The 26,163-nt window shown below is 39.5% G+C and overlaps 1 protein-coding gene across 2 annotated transcripts in view; it reads right to left on the bottom strand.

Annotated features, from left to right (window-relative positions):
* LOC126473359 (transcriptional regulator ATRX homolog) overlaps positions 1-26,163 on the bottom strand; it is a 479,699-nt gene that overhangs the window by 174,918 nt on the left and 278,618 nt on the right. For both annotated transcript variants that reach the window (XM_050100365.1, XM_050100366.1), the window contains 2 exons: positions 22,557-22,720; positions 15,482-15,645 (listed from right to left, as the gene is read on the bottom strand). In XM_050100365.1, the coding sequence (XP_049956322.1) occupies positions 15,482-15,645; positions 22,557-22,720 (328 nt within the window). The remainder of the gene's footprint in view (positions 1-15,481; positions 15,646-22,556; positions 22,721-26,163) is intronic.

Here is a 26,163-nt window from a genome sequence, read left to right as displayed (position 1 = left end):
TCTCTCATTCGTGTTTCATTGCTGCAAAATTATTTTGCAGGAGCGAGATACAGTAATATTCTTCGTTAGAGTATTGGAATTTAACTGAAAACTAAATCATTGAAAACTTCCCGGAATTCTAAAAAATTCCCGGGTTTTTCCCGGATAAAAATATTCCCGGGTTTTTCCCGGATCTCCCAGTTGTCCCGGGTCGTATAAACCCTGTACACACCCAAGAATTGGCTGCAAAGGAGTGACATCCTTGTCATCTGTTATCACCCTACACTGGAGCAACTGAACCATATCCTTTGCCAGGTCTTTGATTATCTGTCATCACACCCTAAAGTGAGGGACACCCAACCCAAGATCCTTCCCACCCCTCCTAAAATTATATATCATTACCCACCCAACCCACACAACATCCTGCTCCATCTCTATGCCAATCTTATTCCCAGCTCCTTGCCACCAGAGTCATAGCCTGTGGAAGACCTAGGTGCAAGACCTGCCTAATCCACCCATCCAGTTCTTCCTACTCCAGTCCTTTCACAAGGCTTATCCTATCCCGTCAGAGGCAGGGTCAACTGTGGAAGCAGCCATGTCATACAACAACTCTGCTGTAATCATTGCACAACTTTTAATGTCGGCACAACACCCAACCTGGTGTCCACCAGAACGAATGGCCACCATAAAACTGATAGACGACAAAACTGTCCACCCAGTGGCACTACATACCCGAGTTCAGTTATAGTGTCACAATCCATGCAACACACCCTTCGCTCCCTTAATCCTCCTGGCCTCAATATCCACTAAACCAACGTCCCACGATCTCTACCCAACAGTTTCCCCTTCCCCTGTCCTGTCAACCCCACCAAATCCATGACTCCACATCATCTTCACTGTGCACACTTCCATGTCATCTTCATCATACATTACACATCACTGACCTTGGTACTGGTGCTTTCTCAAAAGCATTTGACACGGTGCCCCCTGCAGGCAAGCATACATAGTAGGTTCCCCGACATGTGAGTACCTCGAAGACTTATTAAGTGATAGAACCCAATATGTTGATCTTGATGGCAAAAATTCATCAGAGACAAGGGCATCGTCAGGAGTGCCCCAGGTAACTCTGATAGGACTGCTATTATTGTTTATACACGTAAATGATCTGACGTACAGAGTGTACAGCAATCTGCAGCTATTTGCTAATGATGCTGTGGTGTACAGTGTAGTGGTACATGTTGGTATAAAGCGTAGCAACACATATCACTTGAGTGAGTGTATCTACTGTGCTCAGCTTTGACGGAATTTATGTGCAGACATGAGAAAGAAAAATGCGGACACAGTACAGAAAGTGATGATGGATGTGCAATTTGGACTGGCGACTGAGGGGTCACCTGCACTTTGCAATTGTGCTTTGCGGGTACGATGGACTCCAAAGAAGAAAGGGAGCCTGACGACAATGGTCGGGCACCAAAGAAAAATGAACGTTGTTATACAGACTCTATGCTCTGCTATCTTGAGTTAAGTATGAACTTATGGTTTTGGTCAAGCACTGTAGCATCATGTATGAACATGTCTGAAAGGTTTTGTTAATTATCAGTTGTTGTGAGTTGAGAACTTATTTGAATATACAAGAATTATGGAAACCATGTTTTGTAATTTCATAGTAAATTGTTTAAATGTAGAAGCTCTCTTAAGGCCATCTGGTCACGTACATGGCATTGCATAGAAGGACCACATCACGAGAAAACAAGACAGTGACTGGAAAATTTGGCAAAGAAGGTAACTGTTATAGCATAGAACAAGTAAAAACTTGGCATCTCGCAATATATTGATTAAAAAACCCTCAGTGGGAAGGTGTCATTGTTGCGTAACTGTAAGAAGATACAAACCGACTCAGACAAAATTTCTAGTTGGTGTGATGAATGGCAGCTAGCACTAAATGTAGAAAAATGTAAGTTAATGTAGATGAGTGCCAAAATCAATCCTGTAATGTTAGAGTACAGTATTTATAAAGTGCTGCTTGACACAATCACTTTGATTAAATGTCTGGGTATAACACTGCAAAGCAATATGAAATGAAACAAGGATGTAAGGACTGTAGTAAGGAAGGTGAATGGTCGACTGAGCAATCAACTTCAGATTATTGGGAGAATTTCAGGAACTGGATCACTTGTAAAGGAGACTGCCTATAGAACACCATTTTGACCTATTCTGAGTACTGCCCTAGTGTTTGGGATCCCCACTAGGTTGGATTAAAGGAAGACACTGAAGCATTTCAAAGGAGAGGAGTTAGATTTGTTACTGGTAGGGGATCAATCAATGCACAAGTGATGCTTTGATGGACATGCTTTCAGAACTCTAAAACGGGATTCCCTTAGGGTAACACAGCATTCTATTTAAGGAATACTGCTGAGATAATTTAGAGAACCGGTATTCAAAGCTGATTGCAGAACAATTCTACTGTTGCCAATGAACATTTCACATGGGGTTCTGAGGGATAAGATAATAGAAATTGGGGCTTATACAGACAGGGAGATATAGACAGTCGTTTTTCCCTCACTTTATTAGTGAGTAGAACAGGAAAGGAAATGACTATTACTGGTACACGGTACCCTCTGCCATGCACCATATGGTGGCTTGCAGAGTATGTATACAGATTTAGATTAAATGCCTAGCCTGTGCACCTGCCATCTCCTCCTGCTGCATCTCTTGCCAGCACAGCTGCTGTCTCCCTACCTACTAATTATCCATTCCAAACCCCTGTTCCTGCTTCCCACCTCTTTCTTCCTCTACTCAACCAATCCAACACAACCCTCATGCCAGTCTAGTTTACATGACATGCTGAACTGCAACCCTTGCATGGAACAGAGAAAGAGAGAAAGAGAGAGAGAGAGAGAGAGAGAGAGAGAGAGAGAGAGAGAGAGAGAGAGAGAGAGAGCGCATTTCATGTAAATTATTTAAATGAATCTCAAAAATATTTTTATATGGCTAAATATTAGTCTTTTACACATTTATACCTGACTATTTATTTCTATTTAACAATTTTGCTACAGTAATTAATAAACTGTTAAGGAGAAGAAACTTTAATTTGCATTTAGAAACACTATTACAAAGTATCCGGCTTTTATTCTGGGATTGAACTGTCAAAGCATTTTATAGCTGTGTATTTCAGTGCTACCTATGATGTAATTACATTCAATGCAAATATATGAGCTAATAAATTTACTATGAGGTTGTGGTATATAGTCCTAACTGCTTAAACAGATGTTTACAAAATACACATGCATGAAATCATCAAATAATGTAATAATTACAGATTACAGTTTCCCATGACTGTGCAATAACTTAGTAATTCCTATATCTATCCTTTGTGGTCATCATCACAATAAACCTGGTATCCACTACTAGAATGAGGTAACCGCCAGGCTTTTCCATACATTATAATATTATAGTGTAGAAGAAATCATGATTGATGAGTACTCACAAACATAACAGGAATTGTTGACAACATGATGTAATTATTACGAGGGTTGTTTTTTAAGTAAGGGCCGTTCGCGCGTATAGTCCCGTAGTTCGCGTGGACGCCGCAACAAGCCACCGCGCCACTTGCCGGCATCCTTCCCGCTCACACTGATGCAAGTTGCAGCTCTTTAGCTGACGTGCACGCATCACTGTGCTACTTTATAATGTTTACGATTATTGAATCGCCCGCCGCGTGTGAGATACGGTCAGTGATACGTTTTTTGACCGCAAGAAGCCTATCAGCTGCAGAAATTCATCGTCACTTAACAGAAGTCTATGGCTTGAATGCACTGAATGAAGGTAAAGTGCGTCAATGGGTTAGAGAATTTAAAAATGTCTGTCAAAACGTCCATGACGAAGAATGCTCAGGCCGGCCCTCTGTGATCACTGATGATTTGGTGGCTGCAGTCAAAACAGATTCGTGAGGACAGAAGATTCACAATTTCCACTCTTTCTTTGGAATTTCCACAAGTTTCAAGATCGGTTTTGTACAAAATTGTGTCTGAAAACCTAAACTTTAAGAAACTGTGTTCTCGGTGGGTACCCAGACTCCTCACAGAGGACCACAAAGGGAAGAGATTTGCCACTTCATTGGACTTTATGATTCATTATGAGGAAGAAGGGGATGATATGTTGAGTCAAATTGTCACTGGAGATGAAACATGGGTATCCCCTATCCCCTATCACTCCCGAAAGCAAGTGACAATCGATGGAATGGCGACACACAACCGCACCCATCAAGGTCAAAGCCAAACAGACGCTGTTAAAGCCCAAGATTATGGCAACTGTGTTCTGGGACCGGCGCGGTGTTTTGCTAGTGGACTTTATGCCACGAGGAACGACAATCAACTCAGATGCCTACTGTGCAACTCTAAAGAAGCTCCGCTATTTTCCCGAGAACATGCAGCTTTACTGTATGGTTAAATGATGATGGCGTCCTCTTGGGTAAAATATTCTGAAGGTAAAATAGTCCCCCATTCGGACCTCCAGATGGGGACTACTCAGGAGGATGTTGGTGTCAGAAGAAAGAAAACTGGCATTCTACGGATCAGAGCGTGGAATGTCAGCTCCCTTAATCGGGCAGGTAGGTTAGAAAAATTAAAAAGGGAAATGGATAGGTTAAAGTTAGATATAGTGGGACGTAGTGAAGTTTGGTGGCAGGAGGAACAAGACTTCTGGTAAGGTGAATACAAGGTTATAAATACAAAATCAAATGGGGGTAATGCAGGAGTAGGTTTAATAATGAATAGGAAAATAGGAATGTGGGTAAGCTACGACAAACAGCATAGGGAACGCATTATTGTGGCCAAGATAGATACGAAGCCCACGCCTACCACAGTAGTACAAGTTTATATGCCAACTAGCTCCGCAGATGACGAAGAGATTGATGAAATGTAAGATGATAAAAGAAATTATTCAGATAGTGAAGGGAGATGAAAATTTAATAGTCATGGGTGAATGGAATACAATAGTAGGAAAAGGGAGAGAAGGAAACGTAGTAGGTGAATATGGATTGGGGGGAAGAAATGAAAGAGTAAGCCGCCTGCTAGAATTTTGCACAGAGCATAACTTAATCATAGCTAACACTTGGTTCAAGAATCATAAAATAAGGTTGTATACATGGAAGAAGCATGGAGATACTGACAGGTTTCAGATAGATTATATAATGGTAAGACAGATTCGGGAACCAGGTTTTACATTGTAAGACTTTTCCAGGGGCAGATGTGGACTCTGACCACAATCTACTGGTTATGAACTGTAGATTAAAACTGAAGAAACTGCAAAAAGGTGGGAATTTGAGGAGATGGCACCTGGATAAACTGAAACAACAGGAGGTTGTAGAGAGAGAGTCAGGGAGAGAATTAGGGAACGATTGACAAGAATGGGGGAAAGAAATATGGTAGAAGAAGAATGGGTAACTTTGAGAGACAAAATAGTGAAGGTAGCAGAGGATCAAGTAGGTAAAAAGACGAGGGCTAATAGAAATCCTTGGGTAACAGAAGAGATATTGAATTTAATTGATGAAAAGAGAAAATATAAAATGGAAGTAAATGAAGCAGGCAAAAAGGAATACAACGTCTCAAAAATGAGATTGGCAGGAAGTGCAAAATGGCTAAGCAGGGATGGCTAGAGGACAAATGTAAGGATGTAGAGGCCTATCTCACTAGGGGTAAGATAGATACTGCCTACAGGAAAAATAAAGAGACCTTTGGAGAAAAGAGAACGACTTGTATGAATATCAAGAGCTCAGATGGAAACCCAGTTCTAAGCAAAGAAGGGAAAGCAGAAAGGTGGAAGGAGTATATAGAGGGTCTAAACAAGGGCGATGTACTTGAGGACAATATTATGGAAATGGAAGAGGATGTAGATGAAGATGAAATGGGAGATAAGATACTGCATGAAGAGTTTGACAGAACACTGAAAGACCTAAGTCGAAACAAGACCCCGGGAGTAGACAACATTCCATTAGAACTACTGACGGCCTTGGGAGAGCCAGTCTTGACAAAACTCTACCATCTGGCGAGCAAGATGTATGAGACAGGCGAAATACCATCAGACTTCAAGAAGAATATAATAATTCCAATCCCAAAGAAAGCGGGTGCTGACAGATGTGAAAATTACCGAACTGTCAGTTTAATAAGTCACAACTGCAAAATACTAATGCGAATTCTTTGCAGACAAATGGAAAAACTAGTAGAAGCCGACCTCGGGGAAAATCAGTTTGGATTCCATAGAAATGTTGGAACACGTGAGGCAATACTGACCCTATGACTTATCTTAGAAGATAGATTACGGAAAGGCAAACCTACATTTCTAGCATTTGTAGACTTAGAGAAAGCTTTTGACAATGTTGACTGGAATACTCTCTCTCACATTCTGAAGGTGGCAGGGGTAAAATACAGGGAAAGAAAGGCTATTTACAATTTGTACAGAAACCAGATGACAGTTATAAGAGTCGAGGGGCATGAGAGGGAAGCAGTGGTTGGGAAGGGAGTGAGACAGGGTTGTAGCCTCTCCTCAATGTTATTCAATCTGTATATTGAGCAAGCAGTAAAGAAAACAAAAGAAAAATTTGGAATAGGAATTAAAATCCACGAAGAAGAAATAAAAACTTTGAAGTTCGCCGGTGATATTGTAATTCTGTCAGAGACAGCAAAAGACCTGGAAGAGCAGTTGAACAGAATGGATAGTGTCTTGAAAGGAGGATATAAGACGAACATCAACAAAAGCAAAACAAGAATAATGGAATGTAGTCGAATTAAATCAGTTGATGCTGTGGGAATTAGATTAGGAAATGAGACGCTTAAAGTAGTAAATGAGTATTGCTATTTGGGGAGCAAAATAACTGACGATGGTTGAAGTAGAGAGGATATAAAAAGTAGACTGCCAATAGCAAGAAAAGCGTTTCTGAAGAAGAGAAATTTGTTAACATCGAGTATAGATTTCAGTACCCGGAAGTCGTTTCTGAAAATATTTGTATGGATTGTAGCCATGTATGGAGGTGAAATGTGGACGATAAATACGAGTTGCATTCAAGTTCTAAGGCCTCCGATTTTTTTTTTCTAATTAACTACTCACCCGAAATCGATGAAACTGGCGTTACTTCTCGACGTAATCGCCTGCAGACGTACATATTTTTCACAATGCTGACGCCATGATTCCATGGCAGCGGCGAAGGCTTCTTTAGGAGTCTGTTTTGACCATTGGAAAATCGCTGAGGCAATAGCAGCACGGCTGATGATTGTGCGGCCACGGAGAGTGTCTTTCATTGTTGGAAAAATCCAAAAGTCACTAGGAGCCAGGTCAGGTGAGAATGGAGCATGAGGAATCACTTCAAAGTTGTTATCATGATGAAACTGTTGCGTAACGTTAGCTCGATGTGCGGGTGCATTGTCTTGGTGAAACAGCACACACGCAGCCCTTCCCGGACGTTTTTGCTGCAGTGCAGGAAGGAATTTGTTCTTCAAAACATTTTTGTAGGATGCACCTGTTACCGTAGTGCCCTTTGGAACGCAATGGGTAAGGATTACGCCCTCACTGTCCCAGAACATGGACACCATCATTTTTTCAGCACTGGAGGTTACCCGAAATTTTTTTGGTGGCGGTAAATCTGTGTGCTTCCGCTGAGCTGACTGGCGCTTTGTTTCTGGATTGAAAAATGGCATCCACATCTCATCCATTGTCACAACCGACGAAAAGAAAGTCTCATTCATGCTGTCGTTGCGCATCAACATTGCTTGGCAACATGCCATACGGGCAGCCATGTGGTCGTCCGTCAGCATTCGTGGCACTCACCTGGATGACACTTTTCGCATTTTCAGGTCGTCATGCGGGATTGTGTGCACAGAACCTACAGAAATGCCAACTCTGGAGGCGATCTGTTCAACAGTCATTCGGCGAGCGCTCAAAACAATTCTCTCCACTTCCTCGATCATGTCGTCAGACCGGCTTGTGCGAGCCCGAGGTTGTTTCGGTTTGTTGTCACATGATGTTCTGCCTTCATTAAACTGTCACACCCACGAACGCACTTTAGACACATCCATAACTCCATCACCACACGTCTCCTTCAACTGTCGATGAATTTCAATTGGTTTCACACCACGCAAATTCAGAAAACGAATGATTGCACGCTGTTCAAGTAAGGAAAATGTCGCCATTTTAAGTATTTAAAACAGTTCTCATTCTCGATGCTGGCGGTAAAATTCCATCTGCCGTACGGTGCTGCCATCTCTGGGACGTATTGACAATGAACGCGGCCTCATTTTAAAACAATGCACATGTTTCTATCTCTTTCCAGTCCGGAGAAAAAAAATCGGAGGCCATAGAACTTGAATGCACCTCGTAGTTTAGACAAGAAGAGAATAGAATCTTTCGAAATGTGGTGCTACAGAAGAATGCTGAAGATTAGATGTGTAGATCACATAACTAATGAGGAGGTATTGAATAGAATTGGAGAGAAGAGAAATTTGTAGCACAACTTGACTAGAAGAAGGGATCAGCTGGTAGGGCATATTCTGAGGCAACAAGGGATCACCAATTTAGTATTGGAGTGCAGCGTGGAGGGTAAAAATCGCAGAGGGAGACCAAGTGATGAATACACTAAACAGATTCGGAAGGATGTAGGTTGCAGTAGGTACTGGGAGATGAAGAACCTTGCACAAGATAGATTAGCATGGAGAACTGCATCAAATCAGTCTCTGGACTGAAGATCACAACAACAACAACATATGCTATTTATTAGTAATGGCACTTGACACAAGTGTATTTTAAATGTTCTGTGAAATATTGTATACATGCAAAATACAATAGTATTATTTATTTAAAAAGTCTATGCTCTATGCCCATATTGGAGCACTAGAATCAGTCGACATACAATTAAGTATTGCAAGTAGAGATTTGGATCTCACCTTCCTCTATTTCTCAGAAAACTTTTTCATTTTTTGATGACCTAACTGCCCTTTCTGTGGCGTACTGTAGTGGCAGCTCCTGCAAAACTCTTATCAGTGTGCTACAATGAATATGCTACAATGTGGTGACCTACTGCTGTTTGACTTAAAAAGGTAGTAATCATAACTAAATTCAATATTTTAATTTTACATATACAAATTGAATTGGTCAAATATATTTAAATTTTATAATTGCACATGGGTAGGGGAAAGGAGGTGTGTGTGTGTGTGTGTGTGTGTGTGTGTGTGTGTGGGAGGGGGGGGGGGGGGTTTGTACAGTAGCAACAGGAATCAAACCCAAGCCAACGAATTGCCAAGTGCACTTGACCATCAGGCATGGAGCCATTACATCAACTGCTCCTCAAAAATCTCCTAGAATATGATCTGGTGCTGTGAGCAATGTGGCACTAATAGTGCTAGAAGGGGTGACATCATCAGAGCATGCATAGTAGGAAACAGATTGTCGCATCTCCTCTCTGAGTTCGTTGTATTGCAGCTGACCATCATTTCAGCACTCAACACTGGTTTCTAGTTATTGTGGAGAGAATGCTACAAAACATATTTCATCCAGTTTTAACTGCATGCCAGCACTGCATTCAAAGAGATATGGCGAAATTTTAGTGCGACTTCCAGCTTGCTTTTGAAGAGAAATGGCATAATTTCAATGTGATTTCCAGCTTGCATTCGAAGAGAAATGGCATAATTTTAGCGTGATATTTACAATGTGCTGTGGCACATTAGTATGTGATAACCGTCTGCCACTGGTCTACTGTTTTTGTTTAAATATTTTTAGTATAAAAAATATTAGCAAAAGGATACATTGCTACTCAATATAAAGATGAAAGGCTGAGTTGTAGACAAGCACAAAATGTCACCTTTACAGTGAGCAGCAATCTATCCTTTTCCTAATATTGTTGATATTACAACCGGGAGTTTCCATTATTGGTTTTTAATATAAGCCTCATGTCTCTATTTCTCAGAATTGTCTTTTCCTCTCCATTTCCAATTTGGCTTTTAGTATAAGCCTCATGTCTCTATTTCTCATAATTGTCTTTTCCTCTCAGTTTCCAATTTGTTGCACTCTTATAATTAAGTCTTCTAAATCATCCTGGACCTCACAGAAATAGTTGTTCTTGGTTTTAATTTTCCAATAGTAAGTGGAGAACCAAATCGACAACAGATAAACTACAGAAGGTAAACAGAAGAATCATCAGAACTTGTATGTGCTTGTCGACAGCTCAAAGCTTTTGCTATTTGCTGAGTGGTCTCCTTTACTCCTGCATTATTCAAATGAATGAAAGTTACACAAACTTCTCATAAATATTTTATATAGCTATATGTTGGTCTTTTACACATTTATCACCGACTACTCATTTCTACCAGGTGCAGAAGGACGAAACCAGAATTTGATTGCAATAATTACGTGTCTGTTATTTGAAATTAATAAACAATATTTTATTCAAAATAATCTCCATTGTTATTTATACATTTCTTCCACCTCTCCAGCAGGCTATGAATTCCACACCAAAACAACAGTTCTTCTTTAGAAGCGATCCAGTCAGTGAGCCATTTTCGTACAAATTGAAGTGTTGTTCAGTGAGAGCGTGTCCCAGTGATGCAAATAGATGATAATCATATGTAGCCAAGCCTGGAGAATAAGCTGCATGCCCTAGTACTTTCCAAATGAATGCATCAATCATTTCCCTGATCCATTTTGGTCTGTGTGACGGGACGGTATCATGGAGCAATATGACTTTGTGTTGCCTTTTTCCATATTCCGGTCATTTCTCACACAATGTTCAATTTAAATCGATCATTACTGTTGGTAGCGATCAGTGTTAATGATTTCACCAGGTTTTAGCAGCTTATAACAGATGACACCCTTCTGATCCCACAAAACCCAGAGCATTGTCTTCTTTCCAAAGTCTTGCAGTAGATGTTGATGGTTTGCCTGGGTTTACCCAGGATTGACAATGATTAGGATTCTCAAAACATATCTGTTTTTCATCACCTGGCACTTAAATGGTGAAACTAATTTCTTTTGTATCTGGGGAGCAGTGTTTCACAAGTGATCTTTCGATTTACTCTCATTCAGTTCGTGTGGAACCCATTTTCCCACTTTCTTCATCCATAGCTTTCAACTGAAGACAAATGGCTTTCTGCATCACATTCAATTGTTCTGCAAGCTCCTGTTGAGTTTGAGTAGCATTTTCATCCAATAAGGCTTGCTATTTGTTGTCTTCGAACTTTTTCGGTGGTTTCTCACGCTCGTCGTTTCTCACATAAAAATAACCATTTTTTAATTTTTTTAACCACTCAAAACACTGTGCTTTTACAACAGGATGTTCGCCAAATACTTTGACAAGCATTCGATGCAATTCTGCAGCAGTTTTCTTCAAATGATAACAGAAAACCAATACTGTCCGCAAATTGTAGTTCGTAGGCACGAAACTCAACATGTTTAGGGGTTTGAAACATATACTGATGTAAGAAACTTGGGTTGCTGTGTGTTGACATCCTTCGTAAGCCATTACAGGTAGCAGATGGCACTGCAGACACGGTTCCGCGGACCCTACACTAGCGGCTAGCATCATCTATAGGGAAATTCCAGTTTCATACTTCTGCACCTAGTATTCAACAATTCTTCTACAATACAGAAGAAACTGTGAGACAGAAGAAACTTTCAAATGACAGAGCACAGCAATCAGTCATCCTTATCTTGCAAGTTTTATTTGGCAAATATAGATTTCAGCTAGTGCCTCAGCCATTATCAATGCTAAAAAATACAAGAAGTACATAGTCAGGTGATAGTATGAAAAGTTACGCACAGTATCAATGCATGTTCTAGTACCTCAGCCGCCTGTTCTTCGGTTTTCTGTCACAGTTCGTTCAAGACTACTGTATAATGAATACAGGCTTTGCAGAGAACACAACGGTTAGCTGTATGGCGCCCTCTATATGAACTTCATCTTATATAACACTCAAGTAATATTATTTACACTGCTGTCTGACTATTAGCACATTTAACAGTAAACATAGAAAATATAAAGATCTGGATTCACTCCTTGTGAGTCAATTGCTTTGTTATTCTTTAAAACACATATGTAACATCATACTGGTAAAACTTTTAAAAAATATTTACAGAACACAAGGAGGCACATGCTGTATGCTGCAGCTATTTACAACTCATTTGATTTAAATGTTTTTATCTTTTTTACTATTTTTCTCTTTATTTAATCATTGTGATGGGTATGTGGTACCTCTTATTTACTGAATAGTTCATAGACGGCGCCAATTCTGTGCCATTTCAAACAGATTTTAATTATAAATACAATAAAACCAATATACCTAGTTGCTGTTTTTAACAATTTACATACATCTAAACTAACATACCAAGTAGAAAGTTCTGTAGGTTCAATGTTATAACCATTGTGCTCATACGGCATTATGTTAATGGCTGCTACATATTGGCAAGACAACAGGAGCTACTTCGTACCCCCCGGGGTCAGGCCATTCACTGCTTCCCAATAAGAAGTTTTAAAACAATTCCCAGAACAGTCCATTTTTCATAATGATCTGATCATTACTCAGGTTGCAGTTGACATTTTTGCAATAACAAAAGATCTCCAGCTCTTCTAGCAGATTGAGGAAGCTGCCCTTCTGACACTTATGCAGCAGCCACGCAACAGGTGTCAAAGTCAGTAATTTATGTTTTGTTGTAAGTAAACAAGCAGCCATACTTGATTTCTCTGTGTTATCTTTTCTACCCAACATGACGTTCTCCCCAAAGCTAATTTCCAGCCTCCTTTCCATTTGGCCAACGTACCACACCCGACAGTCTGGGCAATCAATTTCATACACTTCAGGAGCATGAAATACGTTCTTTGTATCTACAGTATACATCCTAAGTTATTTTAGGTTCCAAAAGTCACTGTCACATTGTACTTAAATGTGGTAACAGTCAGTCAGAAACGTGAATAATTTTACTTGTGTTTTATTTTGTGTTATTCCAACATAAATTTGAAGTTTTTTACTAGAGACCATAGCTGCTTTCCCTGAGTGCTATACATTACTTAGTTCATATAGAGGGCACAATACAGCCAACCAATGTGTCTTGAATGAACTGTGACAGAAGCAAGAAGAATATGGGGGCTGACGTACTAGAACATGCATTGATACTATGAAATGGTGGTATGTAATGTAATGTATAAGCCATATAGGTTATGCCACGATTTGTAACTTCTCATATTATCGCTTGACTGTGTACTTCTTGTATTTTTTTAGCATTGATAATGGCTAGGCATAAGCCGAAATCTAGATTTGCCGAATAAAACCTGCAAGAAAAGGACAACTGATTGCTGCGCTCTATAATTTGAAAGTCATACCACACTCGTTGAGTGCACCCACATTCCTAATGGAAAGTAACTTGAAGAAGCAACTTTAATCTGCATTCAGAAACACTAGTACAGACGCCACATGTTTTATTCTGTGGGTGGACTTCCGAAAAGTTTTATAGCTGTTGTGAAGTATTAGTTGATACTTCTAACTGCTTAAAAACAGATGCTTACAAAATGTACATGAGTTGCCTCAACAAATAATGCAATAATTACTTTTATTTGTGCAAAGAATACTTCTTGACTAATTTATGTGAGAAGTTTCCCCAAAATATTTTAGTGTTATGTTGCGAGTCAGCAGCTGATATGTCACTAGGAGCCAAATATTATGTCCTTGTTGCTACTGGTAAATGGGTGGAAGGTGGCCAAAGTGATCTGTCGCTATAGGAATCTGGACACACGACCAAAATATTAGTTCACACAAGTACCCTTTAAATAAATATATTGTACTCAACTTATGCAAAAGAACTGCTACACTGGTGACAACTTGTGGCAGCCATTGCAAGCTATAAGCAGAAACCTGACATGGCATGCACCTATGTGAACTAAAAGTTTACCATTAGAGCTAACTATGAACATTTCGGTGTAAATTCAGCACCAGCTAGTGACTAGAAGTAATCATGAACTAGCAGACTGTTGTCCAGGCGCCCACCACTTGTAACAACATCCTGGTGGTCTTCAATGGCAGATGGCCTGGAGAATCCTCACGGAGGAGTTGTTCAAAGTGTTGCTCATGATGCCCCCTGGAATCTTTGAGGCGCTGGCTCTGGTACCATCGATAAGCAACAATACTACATTTTGCATATGAAAACAATGAATGGAAAATGCAACATATGTTAATTTTCTGACATCTATAAGAGGCAGTCTAGATGCTTGTTCCCAGTAGCATCAACTACACTGCACGTGTTTTACTGGCAAGCCCATATGCATCCTCCATACAATCCCAACTTCTCCTTATGCAATTTCCATATTTTTCGAGCCCTAAAAAAAGACGTTAGTGGCTTCTGATATGTTTCAAACAAACAGTTGCACCATTTGTATAATCATGTTTCCGTAGTCAACCGCAAACATTTTTTCATGAAGGCATTGACCTTCTTGTCTCACAGTGGGGAAAATGTATTACCAGTTATGGCATTTATTTTTGAAATAATAAGCAGTTTACTTACTTTTATTCCACCCCCTTCATTTTCACCATCCGTTTAAAAATACAAATAAGTTCAAATACCTTGGTGAAATTGTAATCCAGATCTCAAATAAGAAAGCCACAATAGAAAGCACAACTTAATTTAAACAAGCCCACACCCCACCAACCTAAAACAACAAATCTCTCTCAATGATTGTAAAATTCAAACACTTGTATTCTAACATAGGCAAACGAAACAACATTTAAGTTTTACTAGTCTAGGTTCTAATAACATTGACGTATAGTAGAAAAAGTTAATTTTCCACATTCAGACTGTATGATCCAGATTGCTGATACACCACTTCGGTAGACAAATGCAGCCAAGTGAACAAATGATCAGTTGACTGATGAAGTTCTCTACAAGAATCCAAGATTTTAAAAAACGAAGAAGAAAGAAAGAAAGATCAATTCAATGACCTAATGTAAGATGAGTAGGTGCCCTTAGTAAACATGCAATTCCAACACTGTCATTTATAATGGCAGTTTTGTTTGTCCCCCCCCCCCCCCTCCCCCTCCCCAAATGACATGTCACATACAATTGCGAAATCATTAATTTAACATATTTTGCTTTCTCCATTCACTGTTGCCAATCACAAAAATATTTGGGGCAAGCTTCTCACTTAGTCAAAAAGTATTCATTGCACAAAGGAAAGTAAGCCACAAAAATGTGCCCTTTGTTGAAGTTGCTTGCGTATTGTTGCTACAATGATACCTCATTTGGTTCAGTTCCACATATATACTTTCCTTACCACGTCATATCCTGCAACACCACCATGTAGCATTTTTCTCATGGTGGGGAGTGGTCATAATGTTTCGGCTTATCAGGTCTTATCAATAGCTGTCTGTGTTTCAAGGCAATAAAGTAAACTCGCAGTTTTTCCAGGCCGTAAATTAAAATTTATGTATGGTTGAAAAAAACTGTTTATCAATTCACTGTTGGGTGTTGCTCTCACCTGGGTCAACAAGGATATTGTGAAAGTTCTCTTTCATCTGTTTTCGTGCTTTTAGCTTCTCATTTCCAGCCAGATTTCGATACATTTCATACCCCATCACCATTACACCACCTTCTTCGTGCCACTTTTTTAACTGGTACATGCGCTCATAATTTTTCTTGTAGCTGTAAGTTAGGAAATAAAACTTATTTTTAATTAACTTATTCTGGCTAATTACTTAATACACATAACAGACTAACTGAATAGACAAAAAATAAATAAATTAATCAATAAAATAAAAATGCAATTGTGTATGAATTATCAACTAATTCTTGATGGCTAGTGAGCATTTGGTTCACTATTTACATTCCTATCCTTACATTTTACCAAGGGCCAGTGATAGAAAAAGTAATTGCACAAAATAATGCCATAGCTACAACGTAAACAAAACAAACAATGCCTGTGGTGTGACAAGACTACACCAAAGATATCTGGATTTAAGGAGACAGTATGGAGCTGATATTAAAGTAAATAAAACTATGACTAAGTGGTTGCTCATCAACAAAAGTCTGTAAAAGCAAAGTCTTCTCTAATTCAGTAAATTAAATTTTAAATACATTTACCAATATCGGTATGACAAAAGGAAGCTTAGGGTTTAACATCTTTTTGACAGCAACGTCATTAGAGATGGAGCACATTCTCAGAAAGTTTCATGAATGAAGAAGGAAATTGGCCATGCCTTGTCAAAGGGACCACCCCAGCATTTGCCTGTAGCAATTCAGGGAAATGGAAAACTTAAATCTGGATGTCCGGACATGGATTTCAACAGTCAAATGGCTCTGAGCACTATGCGACTTAACTTCTGAGGTCATCAGTCGCCTAGAACTTAGAACTAATTAAACCTAACCAACCTAAGGACATCACACACATCCATGCCTGAGGCAGGATTTGAACCCGCGACCGTAGCAGTCACGCGGTTCCAGACTGAAGTGCCTAGAACCGCATGGCCACACAGGCCGGCAATTTCAACAGTCATCCTCACAAATGTGAGTCAGTGTGCTAACCACTGCACCACCTCACTTGGTGACAAAAGAAAAATAGGTTTTGAAACAATATCAATGTTGAACAGGGAACAAGATTATTACTTAGTGCATCAACAGTTATGAAAAGGATAGATTGCTAAACAACATAAAGATAACACTCACACATCACACAACGCAATAGTTGCAGTCGGGCCAGAGCGGCCTGCAATGTGCATGAGGTGTGTGTGTGTGTGTGTGTGTGTGTGTGTGTGTGTGTGTGTGTGTGTGTGTCAGCAAGTGTGCACATTGTTTTATTACTTAGTGTGCTTCAAGTAGACTAATTCATTTGCAATAAGTACCTCCTCCTTTGTATACACAATTTGTATTTAACAAATTTATTTAGCAAGGATACAGACTGTCAGTTCTTATCTCCATTGGTATTTGATTAACTATTAGAATCTGGAGGAATTTAATTGCCTCTCCACCTAATACGATCACAGCCAGTTACGGAGGCAGCTAGTACAACACAATCACATTATAATGTGTGTCAGAAAGATGAACTATATTCGAGAACTGGTCAGATGAGAGTTCTGTACACAGTCCTCTTTATGAATGAATTACACTTCATTACAAAAAGAATGGCTGCTACTCATCATATAGCAGAGATGCTGAGTCACAGATAGGTACAGCAAAAAGAGGTCGGAAAGTGAGCATTTGGCCAAAAAGGCCTTTGTTGAAAATACCACACACAAACACACACACACACACACACACACACACACACACACACACACACACGGCACATGCAAATGCCTCAGCTGCCATAGACTGTGGTCATGTGTTTGTGAGTTGCGTAAGCGCGCGTGCATGCACTCACGTGTGTGTGTGTGTGTGTGTGTGTGTGTGTGTGTGTGTGTGTTGTCAGTTTTCGACAAAGACCTTGTTGGCCAAATGCTCACTTTCCAACAGACTTTTTGTCGTGCCTGTCAGTAACTCAGCATCTCCACTAAGTGGTGAGCAGCAGCTATCCTTTTCATAATACTGTTACATTCCATCATGGATTATACGTCGTTAGTATTACAAAAGGAATCTAAGTCCGTCATTTATGTTCATCACAACCAGGGTTTGTGGTCATTCCACTTATGTCACTCTGAATGTATACCCCAAAATATTTTACAACTGTGACCGATTGCAGTGATTCCATGGTGATTCAGGAATCAAGCAATATTTAGGTTTTTCACAACTATTAATGACATTACATTTGGTTATGATGAATGACAACTGTCACTTTGTGTACTAAGTGATAACCAACTCCAGGTCTTGCAGAACTACATCACTCTTGTGACATTAAAAATCGACACCACTGAGCTTCCCACATCATTTAAAATCTCATTTATAGGTACAATTCATGATATCCGTTCAATCAACCTTGCCTGCAGGATCACAAGCTTGCTTTGTTTCTGATAATGTTTTTCCAATGAGCACAATACATTGAGTTATTTTTATTTAGATAACTTCTGTATAATAACATACCTAATTTGGTGATAGTTTTCAGGTATGCACTTTGTTTTCTCAGTGGCAGTGCAGAACAGAATAAAAGACTTGACAAGAAAGGGCATCAACTTGGGCCACTTAACATACAGGCACCTGCGTTCAATGGATGCAAAAGAGAAAGCTCAGATCCACATGACTGATGCTTTCAGAATATATGTATATTCTTACATATACCTTCCCCCCATGAACCATGGACCTTGCCGTTGGTGGGGAGGCTTGCGTGCCTCAGCGATACAGATAGCCGTACCGTAGGTGCAACCACAACGGAGGGGTATCTGTTGAGAGGCCAGACAAACATGTGGTTCCTGAAGAGGGACAGCAGCCTTTTCAGTAGTTGCAAGGGCAACAGTCTGGATGATTGACTGATCTGGCCTTGTAACAATAACCAAAACGGCCTTGCTGTGCTGGTACTGCGAACGGCTGAAAGCAAGGGGAAACTACAGCTGTAATTTTTCCCGAGGGCATGCAGCTTTACTGTATGATTAAATGATGATGGCGTCCTCTTGGGTAAAATATTCCGGAGGTAAAATAGTCCCCCATTCGGATCTCCGGGCGGGGACTACTCAAGAGGATGTCGTTATCAGGAGAAAGAAAACTGGCGTTCTACGGATCGGAGCGTGGAATGTCAGATCCCTTAATCGGGCAGGTAGGTTAGAAAATTTAAAAAGGGAAATGGATAGGTTGAAGTTAGATATAGTGGGAATTAGTGAAGTTTGGTGGCAGGAGGAACAAGACTTCTGGTCAGGTGACTACAGGGTTATAAACACAAAATCAAATAGGGGTAATGCAGGAGTAGGTTTAATAATGAATAGAAAAATAGGAATGCGGGTAAGCTACTACAAACAGCATAGTGAACGCATTATTGTGGCCAAGATAGATACGAAGCCCACACCTACTACAGTAGTACAAGTTTATATGCCAACTAGCTCTGCAGATGACGAAGAAATTGAAGAAATGTATGATGAAATAAAAGAAATTATTCAGATTGTGAAGGGAGACGAAAATTTAATAGTCATGGGTGACTGGAATTCGAGTGTAGGAAAAGGGAGAGAAGGAAACGTAGTAGGTGAATATGGATTGGGGGACAGAAATGAAAGAGGAAGCCGCCTGGTAGAATTTTGCACAGAGCACAACATAATCATAACTAACACTTGGTTTAAGAATCATGAAAGAAGGTTGTATACATGGAAGAACCCTGGAGATACTAAAAGGTATCAGATAGATTATATAATGGTAAGACAGAGATTTAGGAACCAGGTTTTAAATTGTAAGACATTTCCAGGGGCAGATGTGGACTCTGACCACAATCTATTGGTTATGACCTGTAGATTAAAACTGAAGAAACTGCAAAAAGGTGGGAATTTAAGGAGATGGGACCTGGATAAACTAAAAGAACCAGAGGTTGTACAGACATTCAGGGAGAACATAAGGGAGCAATTGACAGGAATGGGGGAAATAAATACAGTAGAAGAAGAATGGGTAGCTTTGAGGGATGAAGTAGTGAAGGCAGCAGAGGATCAAGTAGGTAAAAAGACGAGGGCTAGTAGAAATCCTTGGGTAACAGAAGAAATATTGAATTTAATTGATGAAAGGAGAAAATATATAAAAGCAGTAAGTGAAACAGGCAAAAAGGAATACAAACGTTTCAAAAATGAGATCGACAGGAAGTGCAAAATGGCTAAGCAGGTAAGGCTAGAGGACAAATGTAAGGATGTAGAGGCCTATCTCACTAGGGGTAAGATAGATACCGCCTACAGGAAAATTAAAGAGACCTTTGGAGATAAGAGAACGACTTGTATGAATATCAAGAGCTCAGATGGAAACCCAGTTCTAAGCAAAGAAGGGAAAGCAGAAAGGTGGAAGGAGTATATAGAGGGTCTATACAAGGGCGACGTACTTGAGGACAATATTATGGAAATGGAAGAGGATGTAGATGAAGATGAAATGGGAGATACGATACTGCGTGAAGAGTTTGACAGAGCACTGAAAGACCTGAGTCGAAACAAGGCCCCCGGAGTAGACAATATTCCATTGGAACTACTGACGGCCGTGGGAGAGCCAGTCCTGACAAAACTCTACCATCTGGTGAGCAAGATGTATGAAACAGGCAAAATACCCTCAGACTTCAAGAAGAATATAATAATTCCAATCCCAAAGAAAGCAGGCGTTGACAGATGTGAAAATTACCGAACTATCAGCTTAATAAGTCACAGCTGCAAAATACTAACACAAATTCTTTACAGACGAATGGAAATGCTAGTAGAAGCCAACCTCGGGGAAGATCAGTTTGGATTCTGTAGAAACACTGGAACATGTGAGGCAATACTGACCTTACGACTTATCTTAGAAGAAAGATTAAGAAAAGGCAAACCTACGTTTCTAGCATTTGTAGACTTAGAGAAAGCTTTTGACAATGTTGACTGGAATACTCTCTTTCAAATTCTAAAGGTGGCAGGGGTAAAATACAGGGAGCGAAAGTCTATTTACAATTTATACAGAAACCAGATGGCAGTTATAAGAGTCGAGAGACATGAAAGGGAAGCAGTGGTTGGGAAGGGAGTAAGACAGGGTTGTAGCCTGTCCCCGATGTTGTTCAATCTGTATATTGAGCAAGCAGTAAAGGAAACAAAAGAAAAATTCGGAGTAGGTATTAAAATTCATGGAGAAGAAATAAAAACTTTGAGGTTCGCCGATGACATTGTAATTCTGTCAGAGACAGCAAAGGACTTGGAAGAGCAGTTGAATGGAATGGACAGTGTCTTGAAAGGAGGATATAAGACGAACATCAACAAAAGCAAAACAAGGATAATGGAATGTAGTCTAATTAAGTCGGGTGATGCTGAGGGAATTAGATTAGGAAATGAGGCACTTAAAGTAGTAAAGGAGTTTTGCTATTTGGGGAGCAAAATAACTGATGATGGTCGAAGTAGAGAGGATATAAAATGTAGGCTGGCAATGACAAGGAAAGCGTTTCTGAAGAAGAGAAATTTGTTAACATCCAGTATTGATTTAAGTGTCAGGAAGTCATTTCTGAAAGTATTCGTATGGAGTGTAGCCATGTATGGAAGTGAAACATGGACGATAAATCGTTTGGACAAGAAGAGAATAGAAGCTTTCGAAATGTGGTGCTACAGAAGAATGCTGAAGATTAGATGTGTAGATCACATAACTAATGAGGAAGTATTGAATAGGATTGGGGAGAAGAGAAGTTTGTGGCACAACTTGACCAGAAGAAGGAATCGGTTGGTAGGACATGTTCTGAGGCATCAAGGGATCACCTATTTAGTATTGGAGGGCAGCGTGGAGGGTAAAAATCGTAGAGGGAGACCAAGAGATGAATACAGTAAGCAGATTCAGAAGGATGTAGGTTGCAGTAGGTACTGGGAGATGAAAAAGCTTGCACAGGATAGAGTAGCATGGAGAGCTGCATCAAACCAGTCTCAGGACTGAAGACCACAACAACAACAACATATACCTTTCTCAGTCTCCAAACAAGTTGTCATTTATAGAACACCACATATCCCACAATTCAGAACAATCTGATGTCCATTAGTTTTCTCCATTTTAGTCATGATATGACTATTGCTCAGGGTCCATGAATGTATTATTTAAAAACCAGTAACCTTAATCTTGGCCAAAACAATGAACTCATGGACATGTTCTCACATATAACTCAGGACTATTTGTCTTATCTCAGTGGGCACTAATACAGGATTTGAACTCAACTCATGTAAATTGCAAGACGACCTCATCACTCATACATGCTTATTGCTCCTGACTTCTAAGATTTTTTTATCTCTTTAACATAAATGGTACACAAATATTTTCTCCCTGAGCTAAAACACACACATTTTTGAATACTTTCCATATGAAGAACCTGACTTGAAAATAATCTACCAAAAACTCAAAGGACAATTACACAGGAGGAAGTTTACCTTGTCTTTCTTAAAAAAAAATCATATCCCTCTTTCAATTCAATCTTTTCTTCTCTGTCACAATCTCTCACATTCAAATGTTATTAACAGTGTTTTGAAAGAACAGAAAAGTTTAGCATTGACACTGATGTTCCAGATTATTACTACTGATGTTGAATTTATAAGTGTTATCACAATGACTACTGCAATGAGCAATACAAAACAAAAGAGGGCATGAGAAACTATGTTTATGAATTCTGAAATACCTACTTTTTGGTTTTATATCATAGCATCGGTCTAGCCCACATGATCCAGTAAAGTAAATACTGATATTTGACTGAATGACAGGTTCACTTCTATAAAAACATTTATTTTCATGACTAGTTTTGGCACCTAGGTTCACAAGGTCACAACATGACTACTGTTGTAATAAATAATTGAGCATTTAATGGCCTGGAGGTCAAAACTAACTGAAAAATGCAATAGTAGCTTCAGTTAATCAAAGTGACAACAGTTCTATGTTCATCAATGTAGCTACAATGGACATTTGAAGAAAATAACAAATAACAAAATAACAAATAATATTTCAGAAAATAATGTACTTACTTGGTAAGTTCGTACACTTCTATCTCATCACTATCAGGCAGATCCTTTAGCCAAATCTGAAACTCATTCACCCAGTTCTTGATTGTGCTGTATGGGCATATGATAAGAACTGTCTTCACAGAAGTAGCAGAGTTACACAAAACTGTGTGCACCAAAGCAACAACCTGAAAGTGCAAGACCAAAAATTAGTGCAGAGACAATACATTGAGTCTACTCATTCAGGCTTTGGTATGCTGTAACACTAACATGACAAGGCAAGCAACCGAATTTACCTGACTAAAAGGCAATCCTGAATATATAAAATGAGCCCTTTTTCGATGAGGCACCTTCAAAAATTTTTATTTTTAACCTATTCCAAATCAAATTGACACACTGTTTCACTGATATACAGTATCTTAAGATTTGTCTTACAAGTTAACAGTATTTACTGTACTGTAAACAACTGTGGTATTTTCTTAGACAAATTATATGATGCTGATGTTCAAGATGTTTTTCTCAAATGCTGAGTGAAGCTGCTGCGCTACTGTCATTTTGCTTCATAATGTAAATCCCTATCTTTTCATCACTGTTGTGCACCCCCTTGTACTTAATTTGAATTCTATGAAAATTGCTCTTTTATCTACAGTGCTTTCATTTGAATGGTTTCTTTAGCAATCAGGAAGTCTAAAATGCATTTCTCTCACACATACTGATCAACCTGCTGCAAATTCACAAAACCTTCCCTGATTTGGTCTCCTGAAAGTGTGGTATGCAACTATGGCAATCCCATGCACCTAACATTACACATCTTCAAGTTTTCAAATTTTTACTTTCAAAAAAGGCAGATCAAAGAATTTGCATTAAATTTTGCTTGAAAAATGGAATGAAGTGCGGTACAGCATTCAAAATGTTGGTTGTGGCTTTTGCCGAATCTATTGTGAGTAGCACAAGAGTTTATGAGTTGTATAAATGTTTCAAGGAGGGTTGAGAAGACGTTCAAGCCAGTGACCACCCTGGACGCCCTAGCACATCAGTAACTGATGAGAATGTAGAAGAAGAAAAGAAAAATGCATCTGGAAAATCAACAAATCACCATCAGAGAGGTTGCTGATGATGCCGGCATTCTTCTGGCTCATGCCAATCAGTTTTCTCATATGTTTTGAGCAGAAAACCTTCTGCAATGAGGTTTGTTCCGAAATTGTTGAATTTCGACCACAAACGAAGTCGTGTAGACATTGTTTAGGAATTGCTGAAAGAAATTGACAATGATCTGGAACTTCTATAGAAGGTTACAACAGAGGAGAAAACATAGGTATACAGGTACAACATCAAACCCAAGGGAAAATTGTCCCAATGGAAACTGACTGAAGAGCCAAGACTGAAAAAAATTTCACAAGTTAAATCACATGGAAAGGTTCTTCACACTGTTTTCTTAGATTATAAAGGACAGTGCATCACTAGTTCCTGCCTTATGGTCAATAAAGAATACTGCCTGGAAGTTATGTGCTGTTTGCATGAAGCAATCTGAAGAAAATGACCCAAATTGTTGCAAAACAACTCGTGGAAATTGCACTGCAATAATGTTCCTGCTCACATCTCAATGCTTTTTGTAGTTTTTGGAAGGGAAAAGAAAAGAAAAGAAGAAGAAGAAGAAGGACACAACAACATAATGTGGTTCCAGCCACCACACTTGCCAGAAATGGCCCCGTGACTGATTTCTATTCCCGAGACTGAAGACAATCACGAAAGGGCATCATTTTGCCACCACTGTTAAAATAAAAACATAATTCCTGAAGAAGCTGAACACCATAACAAAAAATTAGTCCCAAAAATGCATCCAAGACTGGAAAAAGTGCTGGCACAAGTGTGTTGTATCTGGGGGGATTACTTTGAAGGGGATAAAGCTGATGTGGAATAAATAAAGATACTTTAAGAAAAACAATAATTTTCATTACTTTTTGATGCCACCTGACATGTATATTCGCTTCGGTAACATCAAATTTTCTTCCTGCAGCACAGTTATTTGTGGTCTCTGCTCCATGAGTAACCATTATCTTAAAATTACTGACATACTCTCTGCATGAGCAAACTGTGAACTGCAAACTCTTAGGATTATGTTTAACAACAATTACGACTGTGAATTACATCCATTATCAATTGCTATTATCTACTGTCCTTACAGCACTAAGCAAACTGAATGACAACAGTATGCTATCCTCTCGGCTCCCTAGTGCTGAATCAGTAGAAATCTGAACAACCTGAGTTAACAATGCACTTTATAATTTGTTGCCAAATTCAAAAATCAACAGTGTTGTCAAGCAATAGCTGCTCTAATGCCATTGTTGAATCTTGCAAGTCACCTACTCTGCCACATTTTAAGTGTTCTGTTTGAATATATTGGTGTTAGAATTAATTTGTCACCCAGAAAAATGCATGCTATTGTTGAGTATTTCTCCATTTGTAAAGCAAGCTCAGTTCTGACATCTTATAGGTGGAGGTGAATTGGAGTTTAAAAAGTTGATAAAAAGAGAAGAGCAAGTTACAGGGGATGGATTTTCGTGGTTGGCAGAACAACAAAATTTGCTAGCCACCAGCCTTACCATATACAGCCAAGTTGGTGCCACTGAATCTCTTCTCATCTCACTCAAATCTGTGCATGACCTTAACTACCAACCTTCATGTGATGACCCCTTGTTAACCTCAGCAACCAAAATTTTTATGCAAGTTTTCATTCAGCAGCAAATTGCATATTTGTATCTAATCTGGTGCTACAGAGAAGTCAGAATACGGGACATAAAATTACTTACGATAATGATTACAAAAATCTCACACTGTTACTTACTGGACATGATGCACGCCAGTTTTACATCAACTGAATTTATTATGTTAGCAGCCAACAATCTCTCATCTATTCTGTCATCACTAATAACACAGCAGAGTGAAGCAGTTGGTAATATAGAATGATACTGATTGACTCTTTACTTTGCGCTACTAAAGTGTTTTATTTTGTATTATTAGAGGGTTCTATTTTCTCGGATCATACGAAGGGTGTTATGCCTGCAGGACTATATGTAGTCTTCAAAATGGTGTCCGTAACTCCAAGCAGGGAGCTGTCACTGAGTTTCTTATGGCGGAAAACCAGAGCATTGCAGACATTTGTAGGCCTCTGCAGAATGTCTATGGAGACCTGGCAGTGAACTTACATATGGTTAGTCTGTCATTACTTCAACAAGTTCATGCATACATGTCTGATCTCCCATGTGCCAGCTGACTGCACACAGCTGTGACCCCTGCAATGTCAGATTGTTTGGATACTCTCATGCAAAGTGATCAATGGTTCACAGTCAAACACCTCCCTGCACAACTGGACCTCTCAGCTAGTAGCGGTGACATACTAATTCACCAGAGGATACTTGAAGGGATGTGCCCGCAGGGTTCCTTGCCAGCTAAGAGAAGACCATAAAGAGCAATGCTTAACTGCTTGCACACTGTGATGGTGATTGGGACAATTTTTTGTCGAACATCATCACAGGCGACAAAACATGGGTTCATTACTTTGAACCAGAAGCAAAACAGCAATCCATGGAGTGGCGCCACACCACCTCCTTGGAAGAAAAGTTCAAAGTCA

This window comes from Schistocerca serialis, chromosome 4 (genome assembly GCF_023864345.2).
Source record: "Schistocerca serialis cubense isolate TAMUIC-IGC-003099 chromosome 4, iqSchSeri2.2, whole genome shotgun sequence".
Lineage (NCBI taxonomy): Eukaryota > Metazoa > Arthropoda > Insecta > Orthoptera > Acrididae > Schistocerca > Schistocerca serialis.
This window is presented reverse-complemented; position numbering and strand designations above follow the sequence as displayed.